Source organism: Piliocolobus tephrosceles, chromosome 13, assembly GCF_002776525.5.
Source record: "Piliocolobus tephrosceles isolate RC106 chromosome 13, ASM277652v3, whole genome shotgun sequence".
NCBI lineage: Eukaryota > Metazoa > Chordata > Mammalia > Primates > Cercopithecidae > Piliocolobus > Piliocolobus tephrosceles.
In genome coordinates, this window is record NC_045446.1 from 12851775 (window position 1) to 12867042 (window position 15268).

At 52.4% G+C, this 15268-nt stretch overlaps 1 protein-coding gene across 1 annotated transcript in view; it reads right to left on the minus strand.

The window, feature by feature from the left end:
- ZP1 (zona pellucida glycoprotein 1) overlaps positions 1-9111 on the minus strand; it is a 10187-nt gene extending 1076 nt beyond the window's left edge. The window contains exons 1-10 of the mRNA XM_023215489.2: positions 9060-9111; positions 7280-8082; positions 5745-5866; positions 5124-5487; positions 4550-4693; positions 3878-4065; positions 3709-3806; positions 1715-1842; positions 1440-1629; positions 1229-1370 (exon numbers count right to left, since the gene is read on the minus strand). Coding sequence (XP_023071257.1) covers positions 1229-1370; positions 1440-1629; positions 1715-1842; positions 3709-3806; positions 3878-4065; positions 4550-4693; positions 5124-5487; positions 5745-5866; positions 7280-7475 — 1572 coding nt within the window. The 5' untranslated portion in view covers positions 7476-8082; positions 9060-9111. The remainder of the gene's footprint in view (positions 1-1228; positions 1371-1439; positions 1630-1714; positions 1843-3708; positions 3807-3877; positions 4066-4549; positions 4694-5123; positions 5488-5744; positions 5867-7279; positions 8083-9059) is intronic.
- Positions 9112-15268: the final 6157 nt, after the last annotated feature.

Sequence of the window (15268 nt, forward strand, 5' to 3'; positions counted from 1 at the left end):
CGCCACCACACCTGGCTAATTTTTTGTATTTTTAGTAGAGACGGGGTTTCACCGTGTTAGCCAGGATGGTCTCGATCTCCTGACCTCATGATCCGCCCGCCTCAGCCTCCCAAAGTGCTAGGATTACAGATGTGAGCCACCGCGCCCGGCCGAAATCTGAACTTGACCAGGAAGACGACTGCTGCCCATGCTGAGGCAGTGCAGAGCTGAATGTGTTCCTTCCTGATTTGAAATCCGCACCTTCCCCCATCCCCGAGGTCCAAGTCTGCAGTGGAGTGCCCTGCAGGCAGGGACCACCGCACTTCAAAGAGCCCCAGTCCTTGGCAGGCCTGCTCTACCAATGCTGCCTCTGGCTGCACAGCCCCCAGGAGGGCTGGATCTCTCCCTTCCACCTGCCCTATGAGGGAGACAGCAAATTCCAAGGAGGTGGGGCTTGGCCAGGCAGCAGGAGAATGGGTATTTGCCCTCCGTTTGTGACCCCCAAGACCAGTGACTGGGGGAAGAGGGCAGGGCAGATTACCACTGCTTCTGGATACACAAGGGCAGGGGCAGTGCCCTATGGGAGCAGAAACAGGAGGAGCTGAGCTGACCCAGCAGGCCTCACCCACGGGCACCCCTCATCCAGGTAAGTCAGCATCTCTTGGATCAGGAGGCAGCACACAGCAGAGATGAGAATGAAGCCACCCTAACCAGTGCTTACCAGTGAAATCAGTCTACATCTGACGTAACAACAGGCAGTGATTGAAAAAGCTAGAGATTTGGGTATGTGATGTGAAAGATACGTTGTTCAACAGGACAAGAGTTACAGTGCGTCTGTCACCTGTGGGGCCATCTGTATATTACACAGAAAACCTAAATATACCCTAAGTTTATCTACGTTTACCTTCTGGAGACATTGCTAAGTTAAAGAAAATTCAAAGCAGAATTACATGGAACACATTATCATTTCTGGAATCAGAAGTGAGGCGAGGCTACCCTAGAACATCATGACCAGAGTTCAGATTTAGGGCTGATTGCAGCACAGGCAGCGCTTTCCTTCCTCCTGGTGGTGGTTATAGGTTACCTCTTGCCGACCCGAAGCCCGCTGCCTTCCATGACACCTGGTAGAAGCCAAGCCCCATCCCAGAACTTTGTCCACAGAAGTCCACGGGGTGCCAGAGGGATTTGGCAACCAGCTCCTCCCCAATGAACACATGGGGCCAGGCATGCAGCAGCCGGGGCTTCTTACCGGTCCTCTGAGGGCTCTCTGGGAGCCCGAGTCCAGGAGGGCGAAGGTGGCAACAGTGAATCTCTGGTAGTGAGACTGGAAAGGTGTGGCCCCATCCAAGGCTACCATTTGGGTTCTGTAGCTGTCGCCCTCGAAAGGGCATCTGAGAAGAGAAGTCAGAGAGGCTGTTTACAGGAGGCAGAGCAGGTGAGGGGAGCACGGGGACACTTACCCGTCTGACAGAATGGGCCACTGGGGCTGCTGGAAGGGGTTGGCACTGGGAGCGCCCCAGCACTGGTGCAGCAGCAGGACCAGGTTGGGGTCTGTCCTCTGCAGAAGCCGGACCTCCACATGGACTGGTTCTCGGAGCAGCCTCACGATGGGATAGTCGTCCTCCCCGTAGTAGGCGCTGAAGGTCTTGTCTGCAGGGAGGGTGACTCATGAGCCAGGGTGGACTGTGCAGCGGGGGAGTGGGGGCCAGAAGAGAGCAGGGATAGCACAGCATACCCTTGGCGATCCGCAGTTCAAGTCGCAGGGGGCCGGGCTGGGTCACAGGGGCAGGCGACGGGGGTGGGAAAATGGACGCCCGAATGGGCAGGAAGTCACTGGCGTTGAAGACGCAGCGCACATGAAGCCTGAAGTCCACGTGCAAGAGAGTGGGGGAGAAGACACAGAATCAGAGCATCCTGTTCACGTGATAAACTAGGCACCAACTCCGTGGGTGCAACAAACAGGGTCCTGTCCAGCAGGGCAGATGGATGCTACTTAAGCAACACTCGGCATTTCCAAGGCCGGCTCAGGAAGCTCACCCAGCCCCATCCTCTGCCCACCTGGTCTCCCTGGGATGGCTCAAGCCTGTCATGCCAGGCCCTGAACCTGGTGGGAGGATACATCCGGATACAGACGGGCCCTCGGGGGGCTGGCACCTTGTTGGGTCTGCCCTGGATACCCACAACTGCCTGCTGTGCCATTCGAGGCCCCTGGAACCTGACAGTTGAGGCTGGCAGACGACCCTCGGCGCTCTGCTTCCCAACACGCCTGGGTTTGAGTCTTCTTAGCATTTACAGGCTTTGGGATCACAAGCAAGTCTTTTAACCTAAGCCTCAGTGTCCTCATTTGTAAAATGGCTGTGACTGCCTCCCTTTGAGGGCGCTGAGACTGAGTGAGATCACAAGATGATGCACCTGTGTCTTCGTTGTCCTTGTAGGTGCAGCTGGTCTGCCACAGCCTAAGGGCCACAGTGTCTAGCATCTTCCTCACTAGCCTACGGGCCATGGTGGCCGCTCCTCCACACTCTGGCGAGGCCCACATCCTCCTAGCACCCCAGAGGCCTGGCACCAAGGAGGTGCTAAGTAGGTATAAGTGGCTCACCCCTGTTCAGAAGGACTTGTGTCTGAGCCCTCTGGCCTAGTCCTGCCGGCTACAGCTGTTCCCCTGACTTCTGCCTCCCTTCAGGAATCCCCAGTCACTCTGTGTTGACCTCCGGCTGACTCCCATAGCTCTTACATCAGAGAGTCGAAGGCATGACACAGACTTGTCCCCCACCATTTGGCCCAATAAGAACTTAAGGGTTTTTTAAATTAAAATTAAAAAAAAAAAAATAGAAATGGGGTCTCACTGGGTTGCCCAGGCTAGTCTTGAACTTCTGGCAGTTCTTCCACCTAGGCATCCCAAAGTGCTGGGATCATAGGCATGAGCTACCACCTCTGTGGTACTTAGAGCTTTAAAGCCAAATACGTTTGAACTGTGACACAGTCCCCTGCTCCCCAACCCTCACGGCAGGGCGGGAAGGGGAAGGAGATACGCGGGCGTCCACGCAGCGTCAAGCACAGGATTTCTACAACCCATTGGCTAATGCACTGGCTCTGTCCCACAGGCTGAGCGGGCTGAGGTGAGGTGCTTTGCCCTGGGCACACAGGTTCAGAGCCAGGTGTTCACAGGCAGATTCCCTCGGGTCACCCCTACTAGCATCCTGGGCACCTGGGTTGGTTTTGCCTCTTGAGTCAGCAGGTCCAGGAGGCCCCTAACAATGAGGGGTTCCTCCCCCACCCAGTTCCTCTCCCACCACATCCTCAGAGAGGTATCTTCAACTTCATCTGTGGCTTCTTAACCTGACATTAGGAGGGGCAACAGCCGTAGCCTCAGCCTCCTCCTGGGACCTGGAAGGGGATGCTTTCAGTTGCTCTGAGCTTGGTTCTTAGACCAAGACAGGGCTCTCTCAGGACTCCAGCCCTCTCAGGACTGGTCATGGGCTTCTAGCCAAACCCTGCAGGCCAGGCACAGAAGGCCCCCACTTAACACTCACGTCTGCCCTGACAGAGGGATATCTCCCCTGCCTATCAGGGGAGGCTGGGTAGAGGTGGGCCCCTTGCCTAAGATCACATAGCCAGGTAACAGCGGAGCCGGGGTTTGAGCCGATGGCTCGAAGCCTGTCCTGAGCTCTCCTGTGCCCCTGACACCCTAGCACAGAGCCACGCCTGTAGGAGGAGGGCTGCCCTCACTGGAAGGTGCTGTCCCGTGTGATGGAACCCTGTGGCCCCTTTCGGACGTGGATGCCAGACACCAGCCAGTTCTCATAGATGAGCTGGTCGCCAGCCACCTGTGGGAAGAGACAGCTGGGTGAGGCTTTCTCGGGGGGACCAGGCCCCAGCCTGTGGTCCCGGCTCCTACCTGCACTGTGGTTCCACAGTGGGTGAGAGGGAAGTAGAAGACCACGAAAGCTTCCGTGTGCTGTGTTGGGGAGCAGCCGGTGGGGGCGTAGGCCAGGTGGACGTTGGCCAGTGTGATCCTGTGTGTCAAGGCCATTTCTTGGGACACCACAAGGATGACGTAGCCATCGCTGAAGCACTGGAGAGTAGCTGGGACAAAGGCAGATGAGGGCCTTGGGGTTTGGTGTCCACCCAGCACAGAGACGGGGGATGTCTGGGTGGCAGCTGGGCTTTAAGTGCGGGCCCGGAAGTCTGGACGCTTACTCTCTACTTAGGCTGGTGTTGACCCCAGCAAACACTTTATGGACTGATTTTTCTCATCCATGAGACAAATGAGTTGAACTACACTCTAAAAGTAGGCTCGCCATATAGTCTGTTATCCAAATCAGGGTGCTTTAGATCTGAAAGCACAGATGTGTGTAAAGGTAGATCTATTAATACTTCCTGGGATAGTTGTCCTAAGGCCAGCTGGGACCTGCGACCGCCCCATCTAAAGGTCTCCTCTGCCATCTGCTGTGGGAGTTGGGCTCTCCAGGAAGAGGATGGGAAGCAGTTTCCACCAGCTGGAGGAGACAGCTCTCCTTCCGCTTCAGAATCCAGGGGACCAGGATCGTGCTGGGGTAGGAGGTTGTACCTGTGTTGCCATAGTAACAGGGAACCTCTCTGGTGTTGTCATAGCAGCAGCCAGCCTGCTGACAGGCTTCCTTTGAAGTTCTTCTCACGATGCAGGGGAGGTGCCCCGAGGCCACTTGGCACTGCTCCTGGCTCAGGTGGGTACCTAGGGTTGGGACAGAGCCGTGAGGCTGAAGGCACACAGTTTGCAAATCGTGGCCCTGGAACTGAATCTTGGGAACCTGCTCCAGAGCTTACGCTCTTAGCACACTAAATGTCCTCCCTCAAAACTGCATATTACTGACATTTCTAGAGAACGTTTTCTGAGAACCACATGTTGCTGGCAATGGTTTCAGTGAGTTTCTGTCTAAAGTTAGGAAACAATTTTATAAGACTTCTTCTAGCTTTAGTATACCTATACATGTTTAAAGCTGTTTTCCAAATACTACAAAGGAATAAAAGAATCATCTTTTTCTAAAAAAAAGAAAAAAACAAAAAAAGAAATGGCTTCTTAGAGCCCAGTAAAAGGCTGTTAGGCCACCCTGTACTCTAGAAGGCCCCAGGCAGAGGGTAAGTACACTCAGATGTCTGCGTACCTATGTAATCTGGTTTGTTCACATCCCAGTGTTCCAAGGGGCCCCAGTGGGGTTGAGCCAGGGTGGCGAGGGCAGGTCCAGGTCCAGGGGATGGTAAAGCAGGGGTTGGGTGGACAGAGCTGTGCCCTGGGTCCAGTGGGCTGGGAAAGGCATGGCCAGAGCCTGGTGAGGTGTGGCCAGAGGTGGGGAGGGAGGGAAGGGTTTGTGGAGTCGAGACAGAGAACATGGTGGGTGGTGCCAGCTGGGAGTCCGGAGTCCAGGAGTGGTCAGGTTTGGGACAGATCAGGGTAGTGTCTTGTGCCACATCCACACGACCATTGGGCAGCACAGCCTCCATGAACACGCTCAGGTGGAAACGCCCATCCTGCAGGTGAGAGGCCAGCAGGGAGAAGCAAGGTGAGGCCACCCAGCATACGCAGGCAGGGGACGGGCCCACGAGAGCTGAGCTGCCCGTTAGGCAGGGAGCTGGATTCATAGTGGATCCCAGAAAGTACCTTCCAGGACTTAGTTTCCGCCACCCACCAGCTCAACAGATCTTGGGCTCTGGTTCCATGAGGGGCCTCTTCAGCCTGAAGTGACACTAGGACAAGCTTGCTCCTGCACCAGAGCACGGACCCCTACCTTCTCCAGCACGTGGCAGCCTCTGTAATCAGCCGAGAAGACTGCAGGCTCCTGCGGCCTGGAGGTGACCCAGTGGTAGCAGATGGAGCAGTTGTTGACATCAAATCGGTTCCCAAATTCATCTGCAGTGGGGGAAGGGGAGGGGCCAGGGATGTTGAAGGGTGCAGGGAGGGGCTGCTGGGGTCTCGGAAGGAGCTCCCACTCAGCCCCCAGACGACCTCGGTACTCGCCTTAGCTTTACTGTTGGTTTGTTGTGTGGTTTCAGGCAAGCCCCCTCCCCTCTCTGCTCTCAGCTTCCACAGCTGTAAAGGGATTGGTGGGGGGGGGGGGTCTTAGGATCTTTCTAGCTAGGGTTCCCTGCTCATAGCACACAGCAGGAGGCAGGCACGAAGGTGAGGTGGAGAAGGGATACACAGGGTCTCAGGCACCGGGCTATTTCATATCACTTCTTTTAAGCTTAGTTATCTGCATCCTGTGGCTGAGGCAGCTGAGGAAGGGAGGGTGCATAAGCTTTCTCAGGTGCACACAATGAGGGGCAGAATGAGGATCTGAATCCTGGGCTTTGTAGAAAGATCTGAACCCATTTCCCAGGTTAACTGTCGCTGCTGCAGTCACTCGGAGACACCCCCTAGGTGTCCACCCTGCTTGTTGGCCCAGAACAGCCTGGGCACACTCTGGGTGTGGGCATGTCCCCATGCCCTTGTTCCATGAGCACGGCCAGGTTCATCTTCCCCACCTTGCAGATGAGGAAACAGAGGCTTATGGGTCAGGTCAGTTGTCCGAGATCACACCCGTTTAGAAGCTGCAGATCCAAACCCCAATTCCAAACCCACACCAGGCCACGCTCACTAGGTCTTGCTGCTGAAAGTGGTTTATGGACCCTCAGCCTCAGTATTGACCAAGTGTGGTTAGAGATGCAGAGCCTAGGCCTGATGCAGTGGCTCACGTCTATAACCCAAGCACTTTGGGAGGCCGAGGCAGGCGGATCACCTGAGGTCAGGAGTTCGAGACCAGCCTAACCAATATCGTGAAATCCCATCTCTACTGAAAATACAAAAATTAGCTGGGCATGGTGGCACACGCCTGTGGTCCCAGCTACTAAGAGGCTGAGGCAGGAGAATTGCTTAAACCCGGGTGATGGAGATTGCAGTGAGCTGAGATCGTGCCACTGCACTCTAGCCTGGGGGACAGAGAAGTGAAAGAAGTGAGAATCTATCTCAAAAAAGAAAAAAAAAAAAGAGAGAGAGAGAGAAAAGAAATGCAGAGGCTTGGCCCTGCCCCAGGCGCACTGAATCAGAACCGGCACCTCAACAAGGTGGCCAGGTGTCTCCCACGCACACTAACGTGGGAGAAGCTGCCCTCGCTGATGATTCTCCTCCTTGCCCTTTTCTGTGGTGAGGAGGTGGGGGGCTGGACACCCCCAGGCTGGAGGGAGTCCTCTGTTCTTGCTCCTTCTCCAGGGGAAGGGTCCCAGCTCCCTTCTGGTAGCAGCCCGTGGCCAGGGAGGCGGGGGCCAGGGCTCTGCCAGCACTCACCCACCACCTTGAAGCGGAGAGTCTGGCCTGGCCTGGGGAACACCAGCAGCTGCATTCCCTTGATCCCACAGTCGTAGCTGTGCCGGAGGCCTGGGAGGCCAGGGTCAGGCTGGAGCCGCCTACCCAGCCCCAGGGTGGCGACCAGCAGCAGTAGGGCCACACGGTAACCCCAGGTAGTGGCTGAGCCTCCTGCCATGAGATGCCACAGACACACCCCTTACTCCCTCACCACCAGAGCAGGGCCCAGGCCTTTTATGGAGGAGGTGGCAAGTGGGAGCCTCTAAGGGCAAAGGGGGCCCACCTGGAGGAACCCCCACCTGGCCACCAGGGACTGTGGTGAAACTCCTGCCCCAAAGGCTCGGGGAGGCAGAAAGCTGCACGTGGCCCCTGACCCTGGCTTTCTGTCCCACAGCTGTGGCTTTGGAAGGGAGGAGGGAGCTTCCCAGGAAACTGAGGCTGCAGATGGGCTGTGGGAAGGGATCCAGGGCTGGGAGGTGGCCCTGCAGACCTCAGGCCCTCTGCTATCTCCCTCCCACCCCAGCCTTTCCACGTTCCCTCCCTGCTCCAACAGGCTCTCCAAGGCCTCCTTCCTGCCTTGAGGCCTCAGGACCACTGGGAGCTGCAGGCCTGGTCAGTGCAGTCACAGTTCCTCAGGCAGGGCTGTAGGGGCAGTAGAGCAAGACCAGGAAGACACGGCCCTCAGAGCTGGCAGCGGAATGGAGGCTGCAGGTGAGTAAACAGACCAGTAGCACCTCCAAGGGCTCTCCTCAGGATTCAGCCGGTCAGTATGACGATGACTATGACTAATAAAAAATAACAAGGACAACTAAATGTAATGTGTCATCTGGATGGGATCATGGAGCAGAAAAAGAAAGTAAAAACGAAGAAAGTGGATTTTAGTTAATAATAATGTGCCCACATTGGTTTGTTCATTAATTGCAATAAATGGATCATACTCATGTAAGATCATTTATGAGGTAAACTGGGCCTGCGGTATGGGAACTCTCTGTACTATCTTCTCAGTTCTGTATATCTAGAACAGCTCTAAGACATAAAAGTGGCTGGAAACAACAAGAATAGCCTGCGGTCTGCTATGATTACAGTGCCAGGCCTTGCTTGTGTTCGCTCCTTATACCGCCTGACCATCCTCTGAGGGAGGGACTGTCACCAGCCCCACGTCCCGGCACTAATTCCTGCAAGTGATTAGCCTAGGGCCTAGCAGCGTTTGAGCTCAGCAAACATTAGGAAACTGAGCTCAGCAAACATTAGAAAACGCGGCTATTATAATTAGCAGCTGCTGGAAGGGGAGAGAGAGCCTTGATAGCTAAGAGGCCGGTCCTGGTGAGGTTGCAGAGAGAAAGGAATGCTTATACGCTCTTGGTGGGAGTGTAAATTGGTTCAACCATTGTGGGAGGCAGTGTGGTGATTCCTCAAAGAGCTGAAAACAGAACTACCATTTGACGCAGCAATCGCATTACTGGATATATATCCAAAGGAATATAAATTGTTTTATCATAAAGACACTGAACATGTGTGCATATGTTCAGCGCAGCATGATTCACAATAGCCAAGACATGGAATCAAATGCCCATCAATGGTAGACTCAATAAAGAAAATGTGGTACATGCCGGGTGCGGTGGCTCACACCTGTAATCCCAGCACTTTGGGAGGCTGAGGCGGGCGGATCACGAGGTCAGGAGATTGAGATCATCCTGGCTAACACGGTGAAACCCCATATCTACTAAAAATACAAAAATTAGCCAGGTGTGGTGGCACTCACCTGTAGTCCCAGTTACTCGGAGGCTGAGGCAGGAGAATCGCTTGAACTCAGGAGGCAGAGGTTGCAGTGAGCCAAGATCGTGTCATTGCACTCCAGCCTGGGCAACAGAGCAAGACTCTGTCTCAAAAAAGAAAAAAAAAAAAAGAAGAAAATGTGGTACACATATACCATGGAACACTATGCAGCCATAAAAAAGAATGAGATCATGTCCCTTGCAAGAACATGGATGGAGCTGGAGGCCATTATCCTTAGCAAACAAATGCAGGTACAGAAACAAATACCACATATTCCCACTTACACATGTAGTCACATATAACTGAAGGCTAAATGATGAGAACACATGGACACATAGAGGGGAATGGTGCACACTGGGGCCTTTTGAAGGTTGGAGGGTAAGAGGAGGGAGAAAGGCAGAAATAATAACTATTGGGTGCTAGGCTTAGTATCTGCATAATGAAATAATCTGTACAACAATCCCTCTTGACATGCGTTTACCTGTATAACAAACCTGCATAAGTAACCCTGAACCTAAAATAAAAGTTTAAACAAAAAAAGTCGGTTGTAATGGTGCCCCAACCACTTTCTTAGCTGTGACTCAGATGCGTTATCTATTCTGAGCTTCAGGTTTCCTGTTTGTAAACGGGGGGTGATAACGCTTTCCTTGCCTGCATGGTGGACAGGAAGACACACAGAGACAAGTCATGGGCACCAGATGTAGTAATGATTTAATGCTTGGCAATAATTCACTTCTACTGTGATTAGAGCTCAGCTGGGAAAGCTTGGTGGGGCGGGTTGGGGGTCTCTCTGGGAGCACAGTGGGAAGAGACACTCAACACAGCATCGAGGGTGGGCGACATGGAAGCATTTTTGGAGGAAAGGGGTCCTGAGCAGAGGTGGGAGGAGGCGGGGAGGACAGGGATGGTGCGATGGGGATCTGGGGAGAGCAGGGCAAGAGGAGGACGGAGGAAGCAGGTCACATAAAGGTCCAGGACAGGGACTCCAGGCAGGCCGGGGTGCTGGTGAGGGAAGGACTCGGAGGGGAGGGAGAGGAGCCAGGCAAGAGCGGGGAGAGGGGTGGATTTTTCCTGAGGGACAATGTGGAAGTTTTAAATTTTTAATTTTGAAATTATTTCAGATTTGCAGAATTTCCATACAGCCTCCTCCAGATTCCTCAGATGTTCACTGTTCACTTCTTACCTTTGCCGTAGCTCCCTCTTTCTCTCTGTGCATGTGTGCAGACACACACACACGCACACACACATGTACACGCACTTTCTTCCATACCATTCAAGAGTCGGTTGCAGAAATGGCAGAGTCCCCTTTACCTCTAATTACTTCAGTATACATTTCCTAAAGAAACCAAATCACCCCCATAGTCAAATGATCAAAATCAGGAAACCAACACTGCTATAAACACAACGATCTAATCTGCAAACATTATTGTAAGAATTAAAGTGGAAAGAAACATGAAAGGGCGGTTCGACAGGCAACAGGGGCAGGTTTATTTTGAATACACCTGAGAGGGGCGGCTGGCCGAGGTAGGTCAGAGCCCCACTCTCTTACGGACTAAGAGTTTTTAAGGATTCAGGGTGGGAGAATTTATCAGAGGCTGGGACTGCTTCCGTGTCTCTTTGCTGTGCGTATCTGACAGGGAGAGTCGTGTGTCTGTTCCCATACATCTTTCTGCAGCTGCAGGCATATCCCCCGAGTCTGCTTCTTGCTTCCCTGTCTTAGTGCACCTGAAGGGAAAGGAAGGTGCTTACTAAGGCCCACTGTTTGACTGGCAGTTATCAAAGAGATTTTCCCTCCACCCCTCTCTGTGCTGGAGCTGTCTTATCTGTATTTTACTGTCTGCTCTTTCTGGCTGTTGTAGTTAGAAGAGAAGTGATTTCCTTGAAATGTATGAGGCTAGACAGGGAGCAGGAGCTTGAAGTGGCAGTATCTGTCCGAGATGATGGTGCTCCTGCTCTGGCTGGCAATTATTCAACATCTGCCGACTGTCCTAACCGTGCCTTTCATGGCAAAGGAGTGCAGTGGTTTTGCAAGTCTGCAGGATCCAATCCGGGCTCAGAGTCTTGCCGGCGTGCCTCTCGGCCTGCTCCCGTCTGGGACCGCCCTTCTATCTTCTTTTGTCTTTTATACCCTTGACATTTTTGAGCACAGCCCGATCACTTTGCAGAATGGCCCTCGGTTTCGGTTTGTCTGGTGTTTTCTCCTGATTACATTAGATTTAGTTGATGCATCTTGGCCTTGTATTAGTCAGTTTGGCTGCTGTAACAAAATACAGACTGAGTGGTTTAAATAACAGTCTGTTTCTCACAGCTCTGGAGCCTGGATATTCTAGGTCAAAGTGGCAGCAGGTCTGGTTGCTCCTGAGGCCTCTCTCCTTGGCCTGCAGACGACTGTCTTCTCACTGAGTCCTCACGTGGTCTTTCCCCCTGTGCTGGTGCATCCTTGGTGCCTCTTTGAATGGTCAAATTTCCTCTTCTTCTGCCTGGCCCGGTGGCTCATACCTGTTATCCTAGCACTTTGGGAGAATGAGGCAGGCAGATTACCTGAGGTCAGGAGTTTGAGACGAGTCTGGCCAACATGGTAAAACCCCATCTCGACTAAAATACAAAATAATTAACCTGGTGTGGTGGCGCACACCTGTAATCCCAGCTCCTCAGGAGGCTGAGGTGGGAGAATTGCTTGAATCTGGGAGGTGAAGGTTGCAGTGCCAGATGGTACCACTGCCCTCCAGCCTCGAAGAGAGAGTGAAACTCTGTCCCAAAAAACAAAAACCAATTTCCTCTTCTTTTAAGGACACCAGTCAGATTGGATTAGGGCTACCTTAAGGGCCTCAATCTTAAATCACATCTTTAAAAACTCTATCTCCAAATACAGTCACATTCTGGGGAATGGGGGTGGGGGGTTAGGGATTTAGCGTATGAATTTTGGGGGGATACAATTCAGCTCGAACAAGCAGGAGAACCCCAGAAGTGATGTCATTTCCTTCTCAGTGCATCCTATCCAGAGACACACCCCGCTGGCTTGTCCTGTTACTGCTGATGTCACTTTGATAACTTGGATAAGGTGGTGTCTGCCAGGTTTCTCTACCATAAAGTAATGATGTTTCTCTTCGTAATTCATGAGTATCTTACAGGGAGATATTTTGAGACTATGTAATTAATCCTGTTCCTCTTCAAATGTTCACCAGCTAGTGTGGTGGTTGCCAACTGGTTGGTGGTTCTCTAACTCCACCCTTCCTTCTGCATTTATTTACTTTCTATCATAAAAGAGAGAACTTTTTCTAACGGGGGCTTTTAGGGGCCAGAGAGAGCATCAGCTGGAGTCTTTGAGAGGCCTGGATTTTGCCTGGTGCTCACTGTTTATGAGCACAAGGGCCCTGGGACGTCACTTTCCGGCTTTTTTCCTCTATCTGGAGAGTAAGGATGAGAATTATTACGGTGGGAATGCAATTAGATAAGACATAGAGAAGTGTTTCCCTACTGGTCATGGACCCATGGGGAGAGTGCGTCTCCCAAGGTGCTGGAAACGGGCAGGGAAAGAGAAGGCGGGCTTCCTCAGGGCCAAGGGCAGAACACCTTTGGGGAAAGGGTGCCAGACTATCTGAGAGAGAGAGAGAGACAGAGACAGAGAGAAAGAGCGAGAGAGAGTGCACTCTGAGTCCTACGACTGTACATTCTTGCAAAGACTCATGGACACCAAGGCTCATCGGCCTGGGAGGATCCAAGCTCCTCTGCTCAACCACTGGAGACCCTGGAAAAGTCCCTTCCCTGCTCTGTGACTTGCTTTCTTCATCTATAAAATGGGGTTATAACAGGACCTAAATTGTAGGGTTGCTTTGAGGATTAAATGAGATAATCCATGTGAAGCAGGCAGAACAGGGTCTGCACATGATCATTGTTTGAACACGATAGCCATTACGACCACGATTATTTTTATTCATGAGAAGAGGAGGGTCAGATGGAGGGGACTTGACTTGGAATCTTGGCTTTATCCACTTGGCTTCTGTTTTTTTTTTTTTTTTTTTTTTAAGAGATGGGGTCTTGCTATATTGCCCAGGCTGGTCTCAAACTCCTGGACTTAAGAAATCTGCCCACCTCTGCCTCCCAAAGTGCTGGGATTACAGGCATGAGCCACCACGCCTGGCCACTTGGCCTCTTCGTAAACCTGTTTGTTCATTTCTTTCTGTTTTTGACCTGTGAATTTTTTTTTAAATGGTACTTCAGTTTCTTAATCTGTAAAATGGAACTAAGAATACAGTCTACCTAAGTGAGGCGCCGTGAGATGTAAGCATCAGTTGCTTGCTCTGTCTCCTCTATGAATAGAGCCCAGGGAGGGCACTGGAGGAGGATGGAGCCTCGCTAGGCTGGAGAGACAAGATCCCCTTTCAGGGAATCCACACATGCCAGGAAATCGGCAGGGCGCAGGCTGCCTCACTCTGGGGCCTGCAGAGTAACCCAAGGGCAGCGCCAGCTGTGTGTGTGTATGGATTATGCTCACCGCAGAGATGCTCCCAGGCCAGTGGTAGTGCATTTAACCGAAGACAGGCAGCCCTGCTTCCCCTGAGGGGACAAAGGACCTCAGATAATCTTGTCAGCTGGGAAGAGCTAGGCTCTGCTGCTGGACCGCATGGCTCCGAACTCCAGCTCCTCTGCTCCCCACAGCAGCCTTGGTAGAGCTGCTTAAGCTGTCTGAGCCTCAGTTTTCCCCTTGGTGAGTGACAATGACAGTGGTACCTAACTCAGAGGGTTGGCATGAATATTTGATGAGCTCATCCATGAGAAAGGCCCAGTCTTATGCTGGCACATAGTAAGTGCCCCATAAGTGTAAGCTATTACTGTTTTCATATTTTTTTTTTTTTTTTTTTGAGATGGCATCTTGCTCTGTCACCCAGACTGGAGTGCAGTGGTGGGATCTCGGCTCACTGCAACCTCCGCCTCCCGGGTTCAAGCGATTCTCCTGCCTCGGCCTCCCGAGTAGCTGGTATTACAGGCATGCACCATCACACATGGCTAATTTTTGTATTTTAATAGAGACGGGGTTTTGCCTGTTGGCCAGGCTGGTTTCGAACTCCTGACCTCAAGTGATCTGTCCGCCTCGTCCTCCCAAAGTGCTAGGATTGCAGGCATGAGCCACCGTACCCAGCAGCTATTGTTGCTTTCAGTGTGTTGAATGGTGGCCCCCAAAAGACATGTCCACAACCTAACCCCTGGAACCTGTGAATGTGGCCTTATTTGGATAAGAGGACTTTGCAGATGTAATTGATTTAAGCATCTCAAGATGAGAGCACCCTGGATGATCCAGATGAGCCCTAAGTCCAGTGACCAGTACTCTGTGAGAGACACACGAAAAGTGGGAGGTAGAAGGCCGGGTGAAGAGGGGGTAGTGATGCAGCTGCAAGCCAAGGGATGCTTGGAGACACCAGAAGCTGGAAGGGCCAAGAAAGGCTCCTTTTCTAGAGCTTTTGGAGGAAGTGCTGACATCTGATTACAGACTCTGGCTTCCAGACTATAAGAGAGTAAGTCTCTGTTGTTTACAACCGCCATGTTTGTGGTAGTTTGTTTTGACAGCCCTAGGAAACAAATACACCACTGTTGTTTCTGCGAAGATTGCCTGGCACATGTGTGGGCCTGAACCCAGGCCAGGACTGCCTCTCCCTGCTCTGCCTTCTTGTCTTCCTTCCTACTATAAAGCCATCAGTCCCCAAGGTTGTACCCACTGCAGGTGAAGACAGAGCCATGGAGAATTGCACCAGACCGTGGGTAAGAAAGGTTCCAGAATGGGGCCAGGCGCAGTGGCTCAGGCCTGTAATTCTGGCACTTTGGGAGGCTGAGACAGGCGGATTACCTGAGGTCAGGAGTTCGAGACAAGCCAGGCTAACATGGTGAAACCCCTTCTCTACTAAAAATACAAGAATTAGCCGGGTGCAGTGGCGCATAGCTGTAGTCTCAGCTACTTGGGAGGCTGAGGCAAGAGAGTCTCTTTAACCTGGGAGGCGGAGGTCGCAGTGAGCCAAGATAGCACCACTGCACTCCAGCCTGTGCAACAGAGCGAGACTCAGTCTCAAAAAAAAAAAAAAAAAGTAAAGGTCCCAAAATGGGTCACCATGAAGGACTGGGGTCCTTTGGGGTCTGCACATGGAAGCCAATTTTAGAGATTCATTCTGTTTAGCAACTATTTTTTGGGACCCCTCTCGTGTC